This window comes from Dermochelys coriacea, chromosome 6 (genome assembly GCF_009764565.3).
Source record: "Dermochelys coriacea isolate rDerCor1 chromosome 6, rDerCor1.pri.v4, whole genome shotgun sequence".
NCBI lineage: Eukaryota > Metazoa > Chordata > Testudines > Dermochelyidae > Dermochelys > Dermochelys coriacea.
The window spans coordinates 1719835-1741457 of record NC_050073.1 but is presented as its reverse complement, the minus strand read 5'-3'; the positions used below and the strand labels follow the sequence as shown (position 1 = coordinate 1741457).

The following is a 21623-nucleotide window of genomic DNA, read 5'->3' as shown; positions in this document are numbered from 1 at the left end:
ACAGTACAACACAGAACCGGCTCAAGCCACCACCCAGTGACCAGGGAAATTTAACCCCCACCCCTGGGTGCCTCTGACAGGCAATATTTCCCCAGTCACTATCACAGAGTCTGAGTGCAGAAAAGAAACTTTTATTGAAAGGAGAGGAGTCACGCAGCATTAATTAGGGAAAATGCCAGAAGCAGAATTCATAATCATAAAACTGTGACCAGGATGCCCACCCCAGACTGTATGGAGCAGTGCTTTCCACCTCATGTTCATTAGTCTACAACCAAAAGTTCCTTTACTGTGCCCTGCTTTGCTGCCTCACCACACCCCACTCACAGTGGTTGTCCTTGGTCAGACAGGACTCAGGACTGAGAGGTGCATCTGTGTGAGTTCATTTCCCACCTCTGGGAAGAAGGCACCTTGCTTGCTCTGCCATCTGAGTGCTTGCTCTGTCTGGCTGCCCTGCCAGCCACTTGTCCACCAGCTGACTGTCAGTCATCTTCTGCTACCACCTGCTTCTCTGCTGTGACCTCTGCAGGTCAGTCTTTTACTGATTGACAGCTTTTTGCAGGCTGGGCAGACACACTGCCCCACCACCAGTGATTTCAGCTCTCATTTGAGCACTCTAAGATAACAAAATGCTCCTAATGAACTTTGAACAGTAAGGGGGAACAGGTTAAACCAGACTGAGAAATCTGAGGGAGAGACCACACCCCCTTTTACTTTCACAGGCCTCTGGCATTTGAGCCCCTGGCTTAACGAGGTCCCTTCACTGTAGGGTGACCCCCTCATTTGGGACAGGTTAAGTACAGTTCTGCTCCCCTTTATTCATACAATAAAGGCAACAACACTGGTAAGAGCATTTCACTACCGTTGCATTCAGTACTAACGTGATTTGTATCCCAACACCTGCCAGAGTTGATCACTTTGAAAACACAGCTCCTGTCTGCTGGGTACCTAGGCAAAGTAGGTGTGGTCATGTAAATACAATTTGCTCCTGAAGTCTCTTCCCCCCTCCCAGCTGTCAGGGGAGAACTCATTCAAACACTGCTTATACATGGCACAGCAGCTCCCAGCTCTGCTTCCGCAGGGGAGTAGGTGGTCGGTGAGCTGCCCCAGGGACCCCAATACCCAGTCTGCCTCGCCGGGGAATGTTGCCCAGCCAATCCCCCCATCGCCTGCCTCTTCTCACCATTCTAGGGAAACCGCTTCTTGGGCCTCCACCCCCCATCCCTGTTTTCACTCTCCCTGTATCCAGCCTGCCCCATGTCCCAGCTGCATTGGCCCCTCATTCCTTTCCTAGGCCCTGTGCAGTTGACAACCCCCGCCCCCTTGTGTTTCCACCACATGATGCCGCTGGCATGTGCGGGATGAGGTAATGTTTCCTGAAATGGTCAGGGAGGCTTCCCAAGGGGATTCACCTGGTTCTGCTGTGGGTGTCTGTGTGTGTGTGTACCTCAGAGGCGCATGGGTCCTTTGTGTTCTCTTTGTTGTGTAAATGACCAAGGATAGAACAGCCCAAGGAAATTCACAGTATTCTTGGGGTTATGTATTTTGTATCATTGTGGGTAATGAGAGATAGACCCATCCTAGGCAGACAGACACAATATAGACAGATGGTGACAGTACAGATAGACACAATCTAGATAGACACAATCTAAACCAACAGACGGACACAATAGAGACATATGGTCATATGCAACACATTAAGAGACAGACAGCCTAGACAGGCAGAATTTAGACAGAGGGGCAGAAACAATCTTGACAGACAGACAAGGCAAACTAGACAGACAGGCATATACAGTCTACACAGACAGATGCAGTTGAGACAGACAGACATATTTTTTATTACTAGTATTCTCTTTATTATTGTAGAACCTACGACACCTGAACATGAGCCAGGAATCCTTTGTGCCAGGTGCTGCACAGACTACAACTGAGATCAGTGCCCCATTGTGCTGGCACTGCCCAGATCCACAATGGGAGCCGGTCCCTGCCCCAAAGGACTCACTTTCTAAATAGACAAAGGCAAGTTTATTCTCCCCCTTTTACATCTAGGGGAACTGGGACTCAGAGAGACCTGGGACTTGCTCAAGGTTACACAGGGAGTCTTTGGCAGAGCCAGGGAAAGAACCCAGGAGTCCTGCTCCCAACCCCTGCTCTAACCCACCAGATCTCAATCCCCTCCAAAAGCCAGGGATAGAACCCAGGAGTCCTGACACCCAGTCCTCTCCAGCAATCACTAACCCACTAGATCCCAGTGTAACAAGCCTGGTTCTGGCGGGACCCAACTGAGAGTGCCAATTCAGGATAAATTTCTTAAAGCAGGGCAGTTACAGCCCAAGGCTGGGTTTCTTTGCACACCAACGCAAACCAAACTAGCCAGACTGAGAAGATTTTGGTTTTACCCCACTGGCTAACCACAAGTCACACAAGCAATTCCCTTAGACACTCCAGTTTCCCAGTATCACCACCAGTGCCCCTCATTATGGAGACGAATGGTTATGAAAGCCAATACCCCAGTAAAAGAAAAAAGGTTCTCCCGATCCCAAAGGACCAAGCCCCAGACCCAGATCAATATACAAATCAGATCTTATCCACAAATCACGCTGTTGCCAATCCTTTAGAATCTAAAATCTAAAGGTTTATTCATAAAAAGAAAAAGATACAGGTGAGAGCTAGAATTGGTTAAATGGGATCAATTACATACAGTAATGGCAAAGTTCTTGGTTCAGGCTTTTAGCAGTGATGGAATAAACTGCAGGTTCAAATCAAGCCTCTGGAGAACATCCCCAGCTAGGATGGGTCATTCAGTCCTTTATGTAGAGCTTCCGTTTGTAGCAAAGTCCCTGCAGAGGTAAGAAGCAGGACTGAAGACAAGATGGAGGAGAGTCATCAACCTTTTATAGTCTTTTCCAAAACCCTTCTTTGTTCTGACTGTCGAAAATTACAGCAAAATGGAGTTTGGAGTCACATGGGCAAGTCCCTGCATACTTTGCTGAGTCACAAGGCGTATCTGCCTTCTCTCAATGGGTCGATTGTGTTGCTGATGGTCTTTAATGGGCCATCCAGTGGGCTAGGCAGAGCTGACACCAACTTGTCTGGGGTGTCACCCAGAAGCATAGCACAAGTTTGAAATACAGACAGTACAGAGCCAATATTCATAACTTCAACTACAAAAATGATACACACGTATAGACAGCATAATCATGACCAGAAAACCATAAGCTTGCCATAGACACCTCACACTACCACCTTTGTACAATATTTGCTGCAAATGTATAACAGTGGTTGCAATAGTGATCTATACTGTCAATAACGTCACACCCACTCCCCTCCCAGCCCTATAATAATGGGTTGTAATTCTGATGCCTTTTTTTTCCATGGCAGGGCTGACTGTTAAATTAGCAGCTTAGAAAGCGGTGGCACCATCCCTGGGACTGTGCTGGCCAGCAGGAGGGTGCCGAGAAGCAGGGGGGTGGGCGCTGGAGTGTAGCCGGCATTTGACTGAGTGCTAATGGTGACATTCACCACCCCGAATGCCACACTGGGGAGCTGCTGCTGGATCCAGGTGGAGTAGGCGGAGACCCGGGTATAGACCCCGGGGCGGTTGGCGAAGCCGCAGCCAACTCCCCAGCTCACGATGCCGATCAGGAACCAGGAGCCAGCCTCAGAACAAACAAGGGGTCCCCCAGAATCACCCTAGAGAGAGAAAGAGAATTAGTGAGACTGGTGCCCCTCAGTCCTGACCTGGTGTCCCTCAAGACCGACCCACAGCCCCCTACTATTTCAGCCCTGGGGGCCTGGATTTCCTGGGATGTCCCTGAATTCATTCACCTGGCAGGAGTCCTTCCCTCCTTCGGGGTAGCCAGCACACACCATGTCATCTTTGATGGGGCGCGACCCCGGGGAGTACATGATGGGTATGCTATAGAGGTCATTGCATGTCTGGGCATCTATGAGTGAGACCTGAACCTCCTGCAGAGTGCGGGGAGGAGGGAGACTTTCTGCGGAGAAAAAATACACCTCATCAGGACCCACCGCAGCCATCTCCACCCGGGGCAGGATCATCGCTGACTGTCTGTTCCCCACCTCATCTGGATCAATCTAGCTAGGTCAGGTGTGAATGGGAGTTTTTAAGCACAAGAGGGGTATCAGCTCCCAGCACTCTCTGCTCTAACACAGTACACCCCACTTCCCTCCCCAAGCTGGGGATAGAACCCAGGAGTCCTGGTTCCCAGCCCCCCCTGCTCTAACTCACTAGCCCCCACTTGCTTCCCAACACCTCATCCTGTCTCCCATTGGAAGATCTCTGCTCTTCAGCAGCTGCTGGGCTTTGCTTTGCCTGTTTGGGCTGCAGCCACTAGACGGCGATATGACTCATACAGCACATACAGCCCTGGCTCAAGGGTTCTCCCATGTCGCCTTTGGGGGACCCCCACCCCACGGAGGCCCTCCAGGCATCTTACCATCCATCTGGACTTTCCCCCATCCAATGACCCAGCACCGGCTGCCAGAGGCGATGGAATCATTGAGGGTGGGAAGGCAGACAGGGAGGATGTAGGCGGTGTACAGAAGGGGCGTGCTTAGGTGCGCCAGGGCTATGTCGGAGGCATAGCTGGCGGGTTTGTAGTTGTCGTGGATTCTGACCCGTGACACAGCAGATGTGAAGGTGTTTGCGTTCTGGATATTCAGCTGGAATTCCCCAAGGGAAATAGAGTAATCAGCGAGGGGCAGACTCCTAGGAGAGGGGGAGATACTGGGCAGGAGTTTGTTTTTATATTTTCTACCACAGAACAGAAATGCAGCCACCTCTGGGGTGGGGCAGCTGTGGAACAGCCACAAATAATGCCACCTAGGCTGGCTTGCCTGGGGCTGAGATACAGCCACTGCTGCGGTGGGGCAGATGGGGAACAGCTTGTAGCAAAGTGGGAATTTTCTGTAATATTTGTATGAGTCCTCTATGTGCCTCAATTTCCTTATTGGGGGTAAAAGGGTTAAGTCTCTCAATGGGGCAGCAGAGGAGAAACAGGGGGGAGAGGGGTGTCATTGCTGTCTGGCACGGACTGACTGGGTCATTGCAGGCCCAGCTGAGGCCAACCCTATGTCAATGCGGAATCTGAGGAGAGAATAAAAACCGCAATAGCCAGAACATTGAGACCTAGCAACCAAAGAGCCTGAGGAAGGTGGATTCCTTCCATATCTCCGCAGGGATCTGAGCAGAGGCTAGCTGAGAACAAAGGACTGAGAGCTGACAGCCGGGGGATAAAGGGTTGGCCAAGGTTTGGGAGAGGCTCAACGGATATGTCTACACTGCACTAAAAACCCTTGCAGTGCCAATTCTTCAAGCCCTGGCTAGCTGCCCAAAGCCAGCCGCGGCCGTGCCACGGGTCCCTCATTGCAGTGTAAACGTACCCCAAGAGACAGCGGCTGAAACGGAGTCCAGAGCAGGCTGGGGAGTGTGGGCTTGGCCAGATGGCCTCTATCTTCACTGTGGTTTCTCGGCTAACCTAAGGATTTCCAGGAGCCGTGGTCCAGTTGATTAATTAACCGGACCCTGGTAGGACAAGGCTGCCTGGCGTCACTGCAAATCCTGGCTGAGGTGCACTGGCCCCTGCAGAGCAGACAAGCCTCCACCGGGGATCTGTCTCCCTTGGACTCGCTGGGCAGAGCTCATGAATTCAAGCAGGAGGCCCAGAGCCCAGAGACTCAGTCATGGAGTGGGTGGGGCGTGGGGCCGACCCCGAGGGCAAAGTGGGACCCCAGGGGGTCTGGCACACTGAAGGGTTCCTCCAGGGGATTGTTTAGAAGCTGAGCTCTACCCGCACAGTGACACTGCACAGGGATGCCCTCCCCGCAGCCTGCTCTGAGCTGCAGCCACCTCTGGGGTGGGATAGCTAGGGAACAGGCTGGGGGTACTAATGATCTGGAGGATGGTGTGGATTGCACCCTCTGCAAGTTTGCAGATGACACTAAACTGGGAGGAGTGGTAGATATGCTGGAGGGTAGGGATAGGATCCAGAGGGACCTAGACAAATTAGAGGATTGGGCCAAAAGAAATCTGATGAGGTTCAACAAGGACAAGTGCAGAGTCCTGCACTTAGGACGGAAGAATCCCATGCACCGCTACAGACCAAGGACCGAGTGGCTCGGCAGCAGTTCTGCAGAAAAGGACCTAGGGGTTACAGTGGACAAGAAGCTGGATATGAGTCAACAGTGTGCCCTTGTTGCCAAGAAGGCCAACGGCATTTTGGGCTGTATAAGTAGGGGCATTGCCAGCAGATCGAGGGACATGATCATTCCCCTCTATTCGGCATTGGTGGGGCCTCATCTGGAGTACTGTGTCCAGTTTTGGGCCCCACACTACAAGAAGGATGTAGAAAAACTGGAAAGGGTCCAACGGAGGGCAACCAAAATTATTAGGGGGCTGGAGCACATGATTTACGAGGAGAGGCTGAGGGAGCTGGGATTGTTTAGTCTGCAGAAGAGAAGAATGAGGGGGGATTTGATAGCTGCTTTCAGCTACCTGAAGGGGGGTTCCGAAGAGGATGGATCTAGATTGTTCTCAGTGGTAGCAGATGACAGAACAAGGAGTAATGGTGTCAAGTTGCAGTGTGGGAGGTCTAGGTTGGATATTAGGAAAAACTATTTAACTAGGAGGGTGGTGAAGCACTGGAATGTGTTACCTAGGGAGGTGGTGGAATCTCCATCCATGGAGGTTTTTAAGGTCAGGCTTGACAAAGCCCTGGCTGGGATGATTTAATTTGGGTTGATCCTGCTTTGAGCAGGAGGTTGGATGAGATACTTCCTGAGGTCCCTTCCAACCCTGATAGTCTATGATTCTATGATTCTACTCACTGATTGAAGCAATGAGCTGCAGACACCACCCATTCCTCCGTGATGAGGGACCCTCCGCAGATGTGGAATCCTTTGTATCGGATGCTGGCCTGCCAGGGCCAAACCCCGTTCTGGGCATTCTGCCCTCCTACAATGCGGCTGGAGGTCGCTGACTGCCCACAGGCTGGGGAGAAAAGTGGAGAGGTGTGTGAATAGAACTCAGGAGTCCTGGCTCCCAGCCCCCCCGCTCTATCCACTCAACCCCCCTCCCCTCCCAGAGCTAGGGATAGAAGGTGTCCAGATTCCTTACTTGACTGGAACTCCACCGCACCTAGAAGAGAAAGAGAGGGATGAGTGAGGTGTGAAAACCACACACGGCCCTGACCCCTCCAGCAGGGGGCAGCGCTGCACCCACCTATTCACACGCATGCACACACACAGACACACACATGATTTCCACAGGCAGATCCCGGAAATTCCTCCTCTCACAACCCCATCAGGCCCCCTTTGAGCCATGGCCTGCCCCCATGCCTCCCATGGGTCCCCAACTTCCTCCCATGTGGGTGGGGTGGTTCTCTGGCCTGGGGTATGACCCCCCTAGGAAGTGAGGTATGTAGGGGGACATAGTCTGATACAGGATTTTCCCCTCTGCCTGAGATTCCCCACAGAGAGCCCATATCCTAAATCCAGGTTCTCTGCCCCATAACTTCCCCTCCATGGGTGATGGGGGAAGGGCCCATTCTTTCAGTCATGGTTGTGCATCCCCCACTCAACCTTGATGAGCTATTCCCTGCCCCATGCCCCACACATCTACGCCAGCCTCATTTATCCATCCCCTCTCTGGCCCCCGAGCCCTACATCACTTTCCCCTTCCTTTGTACCCACAACCTACCCTTCCCACAGATCCTTGCCCTGCCCACCCAAAACCATCTCCTCTTTCCCCTACCCTTCACTTCCATTCCCTCCTGCCCAGTGTAAGTGCTGAGAACCCCACCCCTGCCCTTTTCTTCTTGAAACCCACAGAGGGCAGAATCCTCCAGCAGGGAGTGCCACAAGTTATTGCAGAGGGAGTAATTCCTTATAGGCTTGAAGGTGTGAGGGACAGAAACCCACTCCTTTCCCAGAGCTGGGAATTAGACCCAGGAGTCCTGGCTCCCAGCCCCTCCTGCATCCCTGTTCTAACCCTTTCCAATCCTCATCCTTCATACCAGCACACTTCCACAGTCAGAAGGCGTCAAATGCCAGGACCCCAGCAGACTCCTCACTTACCCTCCAGCAGGGGCAGCAGCAGGAGGGTGGGCAGCAGGCAGCTGAGAACACCCATGATAGCAGTTCCCTCGACTCCAGCCGTCTTCTCCGAGGTCTGGGACCAAAGCACAGACCGGGAGGGCAAAGTCACTGGCTGCAATTTACAGGCTACACGTCACATTCATAAATAGAGCTATAAAACCACAAGGCAGGTAAGTTCACGAGAGGTGCAGATGCGCCCCGCCCCTCCCCCCAGCTGGGATAGAACCCAGAAGTCCTGAATTCCAGCACCCATTCCACCAACCCACTAGCCCACACTCCTCTCCTATAGGATTAATGGCATTGAACAGGTGAGCACCAATACACAGTAGATGGCTTTCTGGCTTTGGGGGAAGAACCAACCGAAGCAAGGGGACTAGATAGAAGCAGCAAAGGGTCAATGAATATAGCCACCAGGAGACCACACGACTGGGAGCCCAGGGCTGGGGCAGCAGGGAGCTGCGAGACAGGAGTGAGCAGAGCTTGTGGCTAACATAGGAGTTCAACTCCATCTGGGTTTAAATATTAAACCTTGTATTTGCTTTGAACAGGAAACTGTTTCAGGTTTAATGGAGTGAGACTGAAACAAGGAAATAACTCAATGAATGACCTCTGGGAGGGGAGTGGGGTCTGGTGGGTTAGAACATGGGGGGGAGCCAGGACTCCTGGGTTCTATGTCCAGCTCTGGGAGGGGAGTAAAGTCTAATGGGCTAGAGGAGGGGAACTGGGAGTGAGGACACCTGGGTTCTCTCCCCAGCTCTCGGAAGGGACGTTCCCTTTGTTACCTGTCACCACCAGCTCTTCATTTTCATACCTCTGTTTACAAAACTGCCGGTGTATCTGTATGTCCCTCCCCTCAACTTTCCCTTTCCCATTCAGGATTCTGTCCCAGGTGCATCTGGAGGAACATGGGTCATGAGAGGTCTAAGCTGCCTGCTGGCCATTTGGCTGCTGCTGGAGCTGCCCATGCTGGAAGGTGAGTGGTTGGCTGGGGACCTGGGAAACAGCCCTTAGAAGTGAGACCACATGGGTGGGGAGACATAGGTTGGGGAGGGAAGACAGGATAGAGGTTATGTACCAGGCAACCAGGAGCCAGAACTCCTGGGTTCTATCCACAGCTCTGGGAGGGGAGTGGGATCTAGTGGGTAAGAGCAGGGGTGGCTGGGATCCAGGACTCCTGGGTTCTATTCACTGTGCTCCCCACCTGTCTCCTCAGCTTGTGAGCAGCCAATGGGATCTCCCTGCATTGTGGGGGGTAATGATGCCAAGAATGGGTCCTGGCCCTGGCAGGTCAGCATCCGTGAAGGCAGTAACCATGTCTGCGGAGGGTCCCTCATTGCTGAGAGCTGGGTGGTGTCAGCAGCCCATTGATTCAGTGGGTGAGTAATCCAGGTGGGAGCCATCACTGTACGGCTGTTCCACAACTGCCACATCCCAGAGGCAGCTGCTTCTCAGTGCCAGGTGAACCACCCCCATGCAGTGTCACTGTACGGCCATTACCAAGCTGTCTCACCCCAGAGATGGCTGCATCTCATTGCCAGGTGAGCTAGCCCTGTGTGGTGTTATGAGCTGCTGTTCCCCAGCTGCCCTGCCCCAGAGGCAGCTGCATCTCAGCTTCAGGATAGCCATCCCCATCGGTTGATATTATGCAGCTGGTACCCAGCTTCCCCACCCCAGAGTTGGCTGCATCTGATTGCTGGGTGAACCACCTTTATATTCCTCTTGTATCTTGCAGGGACAAGTCTGCCTATCATGTGAACCTAGGGGAATATCAGCTCCTGAACCCTCTGAAAGTCTGGTATCTTTTCCCATCAAGAAGATTTACTGCCATCCCAGCTACACTGATATCAGGTCCAGTGGTGACATCGCACTGGTGGAGTTGGAAACCCCTGTGAACTTCAACAGAGTTATCCACCCCATCTGCCTTCCGGCCTCCCCACGGGCATGGAGTGCTGGGTGACCAGCTGGGGTGACACTCAGTATGGAGGTGAGGGGGTGAACGGGGGACTGTGGGGAAATGGTAGGACTTTGGGGGTTAATTGGGGAGGAGGTTCTAGTGGTCCCCTGAATGGTGACTGGAAAACAGCTTTGGGGCATAATTCTTCCATAATCTTAACCTTATCCCCTAACCTTACCCTAAGTCCTAATACTCACCTGAACCCTAACGCTACTTTGAACTGTAATGATTACCCTAAATCAAAATCAAGCACAATGACCCACATATAACCTTAACCCTAACCAGAACCCAAACCTTCACCCCCCAACCTAAAACTTAACCTTACATTTAATTTAAATGCTCACCCTACAGCTAAAGCTAAAACTCTATGCTAACCCTAACCTTTAACCTGAATCCTATCTCTATCCCTTAACCCTAACCCTAAACACTCAATCTTAATAGTTAACTCTAAATCTAAACCCTTAAACTCAACCATAACCCTTAATTCTCACCCTACATAACCTTAACCCCCACCCTTAACCCTACCCCAATCCTTTCCCCCTACAATAGCCCTTATCCTTAATATTCATATTAACAGTTATCCTCACTTTACACTTAAAGATAACACCATACTCTAACTCCCACCACCACCCTAACCTTTATGGTCCCTGTTCTAACCTTTAAATTTAACCGTAACCCTTAACTCTTACTTCTAAACCTAACACAACCTTATCTCCAACATAATCCTTAAACCTAACTATTAATCCTTAACTATTAACCATAAAACTTAACTCTTGACCTTAACCCTAAATCAAAATCTATCACTATACCCCTGCTATACCCTTAACTCTAACCATAACCCTATGATTGACTTCAATACTAACAGTAAATCAAACTCTAACACTATACCACAGATACACCCTTAACCCTAGCCATAACCCTAGCCCCGTTAAGGGCATTGCTAACCCTAAGTCAAAATCTAGCGCTATATCCCTGTTATACCTCTAACCTTATTTTTAACTGCAACACCAACCCTAAATCCTAGATAAACATAACCCTACTTTAACTGCAATGCTAATCTAAATAAAAATCTAGCTCTCTACCCCGATATGTCCTTACCCCTAAACATATCCCTGACCCCAGTCCCAACCCTAAAAGTTAACCCTAAATTTAATGTAAATGCTCACCCTACCGCTAAAGCTAAAGCTATACACTAACCCTTAATCCTAACCTTTAACCTTAATCTTATCTCTAGCCCTTAAATTTAACCCTAACCCTAACCCTAACCACTAATCTTAACTTTCAACACTGAATCTAACCCTTAAACTCAACCCTACCGCTGAATTCTCACCCTAACACAACCTTAACCTTGAACAAGTGTTAGAATAATCCTAACACTTTCCCTAACCTTACCCCCTACCAATAACCCTCTTTCTTAAACTTCAGGTTAATAGTTACGCTCACCCTACACCTAAAGATAACACTATACCCTAATCCTAACTCCAGTCCTAAACTTTATGGTCCCTGATCATATTTAGGTTTGGCAGAATTTGATTTTTTTTTATAATTTAGATGGATAATATTAATGTTTATTTTTAAGTATTTCCCCCCATTTTTATCAATTTAAATGTTCACAGTTGTGGGAAATTATAGGGGGAGAGTAAGACAATAATTATTTAATTCCAGTGGATGATGAGATTCATAAAGTGAAAGCTTTATTAACGCTGCATAATTATCTGCAGCGCGTGTCTTGGTAATGCAGGCACCAGCTGCTTTAGCAGAACTGTCACTACATGCTTTATGTAGCATTCATTACCCCCTGTTTTATACACATTAAGGTGTAACTACAATAAGTTCTCAAGCAGCACTTTTCTTACATTGCCTATATGTAAATTTCAGTTATTATCAGTGGAAATATTTTGTCTTCGGTTTGTGTGTGCATGGTGAAATTGACATTTACCGATCAAAACTGAATCATTCCAAACCTACCTAAATTGAACCATTTCATTTAACCCTAACCCTTAATTCTAACCCTAACACAACCTTAACACTAACACTTTAACCCTTCTTTATTAACCATGAAACTTAACTCACCTTAACCCTAACACAAACACTAAATCTTGCTGTACCCCACTGTCATAAGTATAAAAGGAAGGGTAAACACCTTTAAAATCCCTCCTGCCCAGAGGAAAAACCCTTTCACCTGTAAAGGGTTAAGAAGCTAGGATAACCTCGCCGGCACCTGACCAAAATGACCAATGAGGAGACAAGATACTTTCAAAGCTGGAGGGGAGGAGAAACAAAGGGTCTGGGTCTGTCTGGGTGATGCTTTTGCCGGGGACAAAACAGGAATTGAGTCTTAGAACTTAGTAAGAATCTAGCTAGAGATGCGTTAGATTCTGTTTTGTTTAAATGGCTGAGAAAATAAGCTGTGCTGAATGGAATGGATATTCCTGTCTTTGTGTCTTTTTGTAACTTAAGGTTTTGCCTAGAGGGGTTCTCTATGTTTTGAAGCTGATTACCCTGTAAGATATTAACCATCCTGATTTTACAGAGGTGATTCTTTTTACTTTTTTTTCTATTAAAATTCTTCTTGTAAGAAACTGAATGCTTTTTTCATTATTCTTAAGACGAAGGATTTGGGTCTGTGGTCACCTATGCAAATTGGTGAGGACTTTTATCAAACCTACCCCAGGAAGGGGGGTTTTGGTGAGGATTTTGGGAGGAAAGATGTTTCCAAATGACTCTTTCCCAATAATAAACCCGGTTAGACATTTGGTGGTGGCAGCGAAAGTCCAAGGGCAAAAGGTAAAATAGTTTGTATCTTGGGGAAGTTTTAACCTAAGCTGGTAAAAGTAAGCTTAGGAGGTTTTCATGCAGGTCCCCACATCTGTACGCTAGAGTTCAGAGTGGGGAAGGAACCTTGACACCCACCAATAACTCTCATCCTAGACCTTCAAGTTAACAGTTATGCTCACCCTACACCTAAAGATCATAGAATCATAGACTTTAAGGTCAGAAGGGAGCATTATGATCATCTAGTCTGACCTCCTGCACAACACAGGCCACAGAATCTCACCAACCAATCCTCTAAGAAACCTCTAACCTATGTCTGAGCTATTGAAGTCCTCAAATCGTGGTTTAAAGACTTCAAGGTGCAGAGAATCCTCCAGCAAGTGACCAGTGCCCCATGCTACAGAGGAAGGTGAAAAACCCCCAGAGCTCTGCCAATCTGCCCTGGAGGAAAATTCCTTCCTAACCCCAAATATGGCGATCAGCTAAATCCTGAGCATGTGGGCAAGACTCACTATCCAGACACCCAGGAAAGAATTCTCTGTAGTAACTCAGCTCCCACCACATCTAACATCCCATTATAGGCCATTGGGCATATTTACTGCTAATAGTCGAAGATCAATTAATTGCCAAATTAGGATATCCCATCATATCATCCCTTCCATAAACTTATCAAGCTTAATCTTGAAGCCAGATATGTCTTTTGCCCCCACTGCTTCCCTTGGAAGGCTGTTCCAGAACTTCACTCCTCTGATGGTTAGAAATGTTTGTCTAATTTCAAGTCTAAACTTCCTGATGGCCAGTTTATATCCATTTGTTCTTGTGTCCACATTGGTACTGAGCTTAAATAATTCTTCTCCCTCCATGGTATTTATCCCTCTGATATATTTATAGAGAGTAATCATATCTCCTCTCAGCCTTCTTTTGGTTAGACTAAAGAAGCCAAGCTCTTTGAGTCTCCTTTCATAAGAGCCATTTCATAATCTCCATTCCTCGGATCATCCTAATAGCCCGTCTCTGTATCTGTTCCAGTTTGAATTCATCTTTCTTAAACATGGGAGACCAGAACTACACACAGTATTCCAGATGAGGTCTCACCAGTGCCGTGTATAACGGTACTAACACCTCCTTATCTCTACTGGAAATACCTCACCTGATGCAGCCCAAGACCACATTAGCTTTTTTCACGGCCATATCACATTGGCAGCTCATAGTCATCCTGTGATCAACCAATACTCCGAGGTCCTTCTCCTCTTCCGTTACTTCTAAGTGATGTGTCCCCAGTTTATAACAAAAATTCTTGTTATTAATTCCTAAATACACGACCTTGCACTTTTCACTATTAAATTTCATCCTATTACTATTACTCCAGTTTACAAGGTCATCCAGATCTTCCTGTATTATATCTCGGTCCTTCTCTGTATTGGCAATACCTCCCAGCTTTGTGTCATCCGCAAACTTTATTAGCACATTCCCATTTTTTGTTCCAAGGTCAATAATAAAAAGATTAAATAAGATTGGTCCCAAAACCAATCCCTGAGGAACTCCACTAGTAACCTCCTTCCAGCCTTACAGTTCACCTTTCAGTGTGACCCATTGTAGTCTCCTCTTTAACCAGTTCCTTATCCACCTTTCAATTTTCATATTGATCCTCATTGTTTCTAATTTAGCTAATAATTCCCCTTGTGGAACCGTATCAAATGTCTTACTGAAACCGAGGTAAATTAAATCCACTGCTTTTCCTTTGTCTAAAAAATCTGTTATTTTCTCAAAGAAGTAGATCAGGTTGGTTTGACATGATCTACCTTTTGTAAAACCATGTTGTATTTTGTCCCAATTACCCTTGACCTCAATGTCCTTAACTACTTTCTCCTTCAAAATTTTTTCCAAGACCTTGCATAGTACAGATGTCAAATTAATAGGTCTATAGTTACCTGAATCACTTTTTTTCCCCTTCTTAAAAATAGGAACTATGTTAGCAATTCTCCAGTCATATGGTACAACCCCTGAGTTTACAGATTCATTAAAAATTTTTGATAATGGGCTTGCAATTTCATGTGCCAGTTCCTTTAATATTCTTGGATGAAGATTATCTGGGCCCCCCGATTTAGTCCCATTCAAGTTTGGCTTCTACCTCGGATGTGGTAATATCTACCTCCATATCCTCATTCCCATTTGTCGTCCTACCATTATCCTTAAGATCCTCATTAGCCTTATTAAATACTGAAGCAGTATTTGTTTAGATATTGGACCATGCCTAGATTATCCTTAACCTCCACTCCATCCTCAGTGTTTAGCGGTCCCATTTCTTCTTTCTTTGTTTTCTTCTTATTTATATGGCTATAGAACCTTTTACTATTGGTTTTAATTCCCTTTGCAAGGTCCAACTCTACATGGCTTTTGGCCCTTCTCACTTTATCCCTACATGTTCTGACCTCAATAAGGTAGCTTTCCTTGCTGATCCCTCCCTTCTGCTTTTTCTTAATCACCTCTCTGAGATGCTTGCTCACCCAGCTTGGTCTACAATTCCTGCCGATGAATTTTTTCCCCTTTCTTGGGATGCAGGCTTCCGATAGCTTCTGCAGCTTTGATTTAAAGTAATCCCAGGCCTCCTCTACCTTTAGATCCACAAGTTCTTCAGTCCAATCCACTTCCCTAACGAATTTATTAAAGCCAGCTCTTTTGAAATAAAAAACCCTAGTCACAGATCTATTTTTGTTAATCCTTCCATTTAGTTTGAACTGAATTAGCTCATATTCACTGGAACCAAGGTTGTCCCCTACAACCATTTCTTCTACGAGGTCCTCGCTACTCACCAAAACCAAATCTAAAATGGCGTCCCCTCTTGTCGGTTCAGCAACTACTTGGTGAAGGAATCTATCAGCTATCGCATCCGGAAAATCTGAGCCCTATTGTTATTATTATTAGTACTTAACCTCCAGTCTATATCTGGGAAGTTAAAGTCTCCTATGATCACACAATTCCCATTAGTATTTACTTCATTAAAAACATTAAAGAGGTCTCTATCCATATCCAGATCAGATCCCAGAGGTCTACAGCACACCCCAAGCACTATCCCAGGGGAGGTTCTACTAGTTTTCTTCCCCAATGTGATTTTTGCCCAGACAGACTCTGTCTTATCCATTCCATCACTTTTTATTTCTTTACAGTCTACCTCATCATTGATATACAATGCTACTCCACCACCTTTGCCTTTATTTCTGTCTTTCCTAAACAGCACATACCCTTCAATACCTGTACTCCAGTCATGACTGCTATTCCATCATGTTTCTGTTATCCCTATAATATCTGGTTTCAGAGTAGCAGCCGTGTTAGTCTGTATTCGCAAAAAGAAAAGGAGTACCGGTGGCACCTTAGAGACTAACAAATTTATTAGAGCATAAGCTTTCGTGAGCTACAGCTCACTTCATCGGATGCATTCGATGAAGTGAGCTGTAGCTCACGAAAGCTTATGCTCTAATAAATTTGTTAGTCTCTAAGGTGCCACCGGTACTCCTTTTCTTTTTTCTATAATATCTGGTTTCACTTCCTGCGCCAGTAGCTCTAGTTCCTCAATTTTGTTACCTAGGCTCCTTGCATTGGTGTACAAACATCTTAATTTTTGCTGTTTGGCCTCGCTCACATTCTTTACCCTATTAGGCACGGTCATTCTACAGCCAGTATGACCTATCAGACTGGTATCCACACTGCCCTTCCACCTTATGTCCATTCTCCTACCCACGGCTGTATCCTTTCTTACTTCGTTTTCTTCCCTCTCAATGTAAAAATCCGGTGTGGAGATTACCCGGACATCTCCCAACCCTCTTTCCCAGATTCCTAGTTTAAAGCTCTCTTGATCGGTTGTGCCAGCCTCCATCCTAGAAGTCTATTTCCTTCCCTACTCAGGTGAAGTCCATCCAGAGAGAACAGTCCTCTGTCCATGAATACCTCCCAGTGGCCCTACATCCCAAAGTCCTTCTTATAGCACCACTGCCTGAGCCATCTGTTGAGCAGCATAATCTTGTCACACCTTTGTTGCCCTTCTCTAGGACCAGGCAGAATCCCACTGAAGATCACCTGAGCCTCAATTTCCTTTAGCATCTTCCCCAGCCTGGCATAGTCTCCCTTGATACGTTCCAGCGAGAATCTACCGGTATAATTTGTTCCCACATGAAGGACAATCAGTGGATTCTTTCCTGCTCCCATTAGGATCCTCTTCAGCCTCAGGTCCACATCCCATAACTTAGCACCCGGCAGACAGCATGCCCGTCTGTTCTCTGGATCAGCTCTTGTTACAGGCCTGTCTATCCTTCTCAGTAAGGAGTCCCCAGTCACGTAGACCTGCCTTTTCCTGGTGACAGTGCTATTCTCTGGTCTATCCCCTGTTCATTGAAGATTAGGGTTGGAAGGGACCTCAGGAGGTCATCTAGTCCAACCCCCTGCTCAAAGCAGGACCAGTCCCCAATTTTTGCCCCCAATCCCTAAATGGCCCCCACAAGGATTGAATTTACAACCCTGGGTTTAGTAGGCCAGTGCTCAAACCACTGAGCTATCCCTCCCCATTATTCCCTCTGGCTGCAAGTCCTCTCGATTCCTATTCTCCCTTGCAATCCTCTGCAACCCATCCCGTATCCCCCTGGGGCTCATATTTGGTGGTGTAGTCTCCATTGACTCTTCCCCTCTTCCTATAGGACTAGCTGCTCTTCTCTTCTTCCTTGCCCTCTCACCTTCAGTGACCACCTGCTGTGCCCCTTCTTCATTTTCCAACTCTGCATACCTGTTCCTGAGCTTTATTTCTCCTTCACTAGCCCGTCTTTTCCTCTGCCTGGTTCTCTTAGTCACATGCTTCCACTGTCCACTTTCCTCACCCAGCAGTCTCCCCTCAGAGTTCTTCGGTCCTGCTTCCATCTGCAAGTCTGAGCTTTTCTCTTCAGCCTCCTCATGTCTTTGCTCCATCATCCGCTCGAACCCCCTTCTAAACTCAACCAGAGTCTCCACCTGCATCTCCAGTCCTCAGATCTTCTCTTCCATCAGCTCTATCAGGCGGCACTCCATGCAGATGAAACTCTTTCCAGGTCCCCCCTCCAGATCATGTACATACCGCAGCTTCCACATCCAGTCATCCTCATTGTGTCTTCCACTACATGGGTCACTCCCACTGCTGCCTCTGTATCTGTCATCGCCTTCTCACCTAAGTCCTGTTAGTCCGGGAAACAAAAACCAAAGCAAAACACCACCACCCGCAGCAAAACAAACCCCCAATGAGCACCACAACACTGCCAGACCGCCACACACTCCCTTCACTAGCCTGTCTTTCCTCTGTTCCATCTAGTCTTCCCCCTAAACTCCTCCAGCAGAACTCCCACTCCAACTCCCCTGTTCACAGCTCTGTGTGCTGCTGGCTTACGCCTCCCATATTTCCACCTCTTGGATATTACCCCCACTGATTCTGCCTTTGGCGAAAGCCTGCTTTTGCTTTGCAAATTTCGCTCTGCACGCATGCCCAGTTGCTCTGTAGCGAGCTGGCTTGCCCTTCCTTTCTGGCTTTGGACAACACTTAATTTCCACTTCTAGATCACAGCCTCTGATCTTACACTGAGCAAGGTCAGGCTTTAGTTTCCCACATCCACACAGCAGCAAGGGAATCTGCTAGCGTGCTAGCTCTGTGCCTGGAGCTGTAGCAGTTGAGCGCAGGGGGTTTCAAACTTTTTTTCTGGCGACCTGGTTGAAGGAAATTGTTGATGCTATGACCAAATGGAGCTGGAGATGAGGGGTTTGGGGCATGGGGGTGAGGGCAGCGGGGTGGGGCTGGGAGTGAGGGGTTCAGGGTGTGGGACAAGGCCCAGGGCTGGGACAGGGGGTAGGGGTGGGGGAGGGGTCAGGACTCTGGGCTGGGGGTGCAGGGTCTTGGGTGGGGCTGGGGATAAGGGGTTTGGGTGCAGGAGGGGGCTCCAAGTTGGGGTGGGGGTCAGGGCTGGGGCAGGGGATTGGGGCGCAGGCTTACCTCGGGTGGCTCCCAGTTAGTGGCTCAGCAGGGGTGCAGAGGCAGGCTTCCTGCTTGTCCTGGCACCGCGGACCGTGCTGCACCCCGGAAGCGGCCAGCAGCAGGTTCGGCTCCTAGGAGAGTCTGTGGCAGCCGGTTCCTGGCCAATGGGAGTGTGGAGCCGGTACTCGGGGCGGGCGCAGCACGCGGAGCCCCACGGCCCCCCCGCCTAGGACACAGCGCGGTGTCAGAACAGGCAGGGACTAGCCTGCCTTAGCCAGGTAACACCGCCGAAGGGACTTTTTATGACCCGGTCGGCGGTGCTGCCCAGAGCCGCCGCGACCCAGTGCCTGACATTCCACAACCCAGTACTGGGTCACAACCCACCGTTTGAAAATCACTGGTCTAGTGAGTTGCTAGTGCAATCTCCACTGTCATCCTTCTTTGTCTTTGCTCCCTCCAATTTCCACGCCTAGTTTATGGTCCCTGATTTTGCAATGGGTGAGAGTCTGGGGCAGCTTGGCGGACCCTGCTGCAGCCTAGGATTTTGCTGGTGCTAGGGCTCTGTGCATGGATCTCTAGTGATGCCAGCGTCCGGCGGTTTCGTGCCCGAAGCGGGTCCCTCCGATGGTGGGGAGGTGGGAGCAACTGAGGCTGTGGTTTTGATCCTTTAGTATTAACACATCACTGGCTCGTACCTAGTTCTGTCCATCCCGTAGATCTCCAAGAGCTTTACAAAGGAGGTTGGGATTGGTTATCCCCATTTTATAGATGTGGAAACCGAGGCAGGGAGAGAGACCTTTTCCATTCCATGATAGCTCCGCAGGAAGGTGGGGAGTTGGGCTGATCCACGCAACTGTGAGGGTCAAGAGCTCCCCCTGCTGGTCAGCACAGAGTGGTGCTGGTGCCAGAGTCCCATCAGTGGCTGGGGCCGAGCTGTCCAGCAATGCTCCGTCGATTGAGCTCTGAAGCTGTGGAAAGGCTTGTCTCCATGGGGGTCACTCGGCCCTGTTCGTCTGTCTGTCCTCTGGGAGCCTGACAGCCCCCAAAACGCTGCAAGAGGTGCAGGTGCCCCTGATAGACAAAGAGGCTTGCAACAGCCTCTTCGACACCGGCTCGCAGGGTATCCACAAGGGGAGAAAGATTTGTGTCAGGTGAGACCCTGTATCCTATTCCCTGACTCCCTCCCCCCATATAGCCATCAATCCCAGATTGGAGCCAGTGCCGCCCAGAAGGGAACAGGCCCCACGTCCCATTCCCCGCCCACCCTGAGCCAGCCAGTCCCCCTCCCTGGGGCTAGAGCTGGTGTGCCCTAAAAGGGAAAAGTCCCATGTCCCATTCCTGCCCTCCTGAGCCGGCCATTCCCCCTCCCTGGGGCTAGAGCTGGCGCGCCCTAAAAGGGAAAAGTCCCATGTCCCATTCCCGCCCTCCTGAGCCAGCCAGTCCCCCTCCCTGGGGCTAGAGCTGGCGCGCCCTAAAAGGGAAAAGTCCCATGTCCCATTCCCCGCCCACCCTGAGCCAGCCAGTCCCCCTCCCTGGGGCTAGAGCTGGTGTGCCCTAAAAGGGAAAAGTCCCATGTCCCATTCCTGCCCTCCTGAGCCGGCCAGTCCCCTGTCCCGGGGCCGGATCAGAGCCAGCGCCCCTTAGAGGACATACCAGGAATTGACAGCTTTCAGAGTAGCAGCCGTGTTAAGTCTGTATTCACAAAAAGAAAAGGAGGACTTGTGGCACCTTAGAGACTAACAAATTTATTTGAGCATAAGCTTTCGTGAGCTACATGTATCCGATGAAGTGAGCTGTAGTTCACGAAAGCTTATGCTCAAATAAATTTGTTAGTCTCTAAGGTGCCACAAGTATACCAGGAATTGACTCCATGGTTTTGCTGTCTGCAGGGTGACTCCGGGGGACCCTTGATCTGCAAATGGGACAGCGCATGGCTCTTGGCCAGGGTGGAAAACTGGGGCGTGGAATGCAGGCACCCCAACCGCCAGGGGGCCTACATCCTGCTGCCCCCCGATGCCGACTGGATCCAGGGATATGTTCCCACCATACCCTTCACCATTCGTAGCATATCTGTCATGCAGTGCAACACTGCCAGTGCTAGCCCACTGGGGGTCCTAAGGAATATTTTGGGGGCTTCCCCCACCCACACAACATTAAAACAGGCAAAGCGGATAAGGGGCCTGCTTGGGCTGCTCGGGGACCTAAGTCATTGCCTGGTCTGCTTATGCCTAGCGCCGGCTGTGCCTGCCGTGCTACTCCTAGCTGCAGCTGTCCCCATGATCCTGTGAGATGCACCCCCCCACGCCCCAGCGCATCCCTCCAGGCCCCCATGAAAGCCCCCTCCAGATGGGGCTTCAGGTCATCACTGCCTCAAATGGGTGCATGGCCCTGATCCCAATTGGGCCTGTGCAAATGCTGCTAATGCTAACAAGGTTGCAAAGGGTCTTGATTTCCTCCAGCAGGGGGCAGCAGGGACACACGCGCGTGCGCACACACACACACACACACAGAGCAGGGCCCATCCCTCCACAGGGGGAGCAGGGACACACGCGCACACACACACAGAAGCAATCAAGCCGTAGCCTCCCTCTCCCACCTGTTTCAGTGCCAGACTGCGTCCTTATACCCTTCTATTCTCCGCCCCCACCTCTCTATCCCTCTCTTCGACTCTTTGCCAGCCGGCCCACAGGCTCCTTCGAGGCCTCTTTAACCTCCTCTTCTGGATGCCAAAATATCTCTCTGCTTTCAGGAAGGGACTGTTATTTCCTTTTCCTTCACTCTCTTTAATTATCTTTC

General features: G+C 49.4%; 2 protein-coding genes across 2 annotated transcripts; one reads left to right on the top strand and one right to left on the bottom strand.

The window, feature by feature from the left end:
- Window positions 1-3113: 3113 nt before the first annotated feature.
- LOC119856785 (serine protease 33-like) lies at window positions 3114-8330 on the bottom strand. The gene is made up of 6 exons (XM_038404797.2): window positions 8095-8330; window positions 7136-7156; window positions 6847-7009; window positions 4458-4729; window positions 3826-3995; window positions 3114-3690 (listed from the first exon to the last, which is right to left on the bottom strand). The coding sequence occupies exons 1-6, from the start codon at window positions 8147-8149 to the stop codon at window positions 3388-3390; spliced, it is 984 nt and encodes a 327-aa protein (XP_038260725.1). The 5' UTR covers window positions 8150-8330; the 3' UTR covers window positions 3114-3387.
- Window positions 8331-8831: 501 nt separating this feature from the next.
- Window positions 8832-19942, top strand: LOC122460546 (serine protease 27-like). Its single transcript, XM_043516071.1, has 4 exons — window positions 8832-9088; window positions 9329-9480; window positions 9848-10099; window positions 19855-19942. The coding sequence occupies exons 1-3, from the start codon at window positions 9028-9030 to the stop codon at window positions 10070-10072; spliced, it is 438 nt and encodes a 145-aa protein (XP_043372006.1). The 5' UTR covers window positions 8832-9027; the 3' UTR covers window positions 10073-10099; window positions 19855-19942.
- Window positions 19943-21623: the final 1681 nt, after the last annotated feature.

Bases quoted from the DNA above. Each gene is read 5' to 3' on its own strand.
- LOC119856785 (XM_038404797.2), bottom strand. From the start codon at position 8,149: ATGGGTGTTCTCAGCTGCCTGCTGCCCACCCTCCTGCTGCTGCCCCTG. The intron at 7,157-8,094 runs GTAAGTGAGGAG...TTTCTCTTCTAG, and splicing joins GCTGCTGCCCCTGCTGGAGG to GTGCGGTGGAGTTCCAGTCA. The intron at 4,730-6,846 runs GTGAGTAGAATC...CCCCTCTCCTAG, and splicing joins GCAGCTCATTGCTTCAATCA to GAGTCTGCCCCTCGCTGATT.
- LOC122460546 (XM_043516071.1), top strand. From the start codon at position 9,028: ATGAGAGGTCTAAGCTGCCTGCTGGCCATTTGGCTGCTGCTGGAGCTG. The intron at 9,089-9,328 runs GTGAGTGGTTGG...CTGTCTCCTCAG, and splicing joins GGAGCTGCCCATGCTGGAAG to CTTGTGAGCAGCCAATGGGA. The intron at 9,481-9,847 runs TGATTCAGTGGG...TGTATCTTGCAG, and splicing joins GGGTGGTGTCAGCAGCCCAT to GGACAAGTCTGCCTATCATG.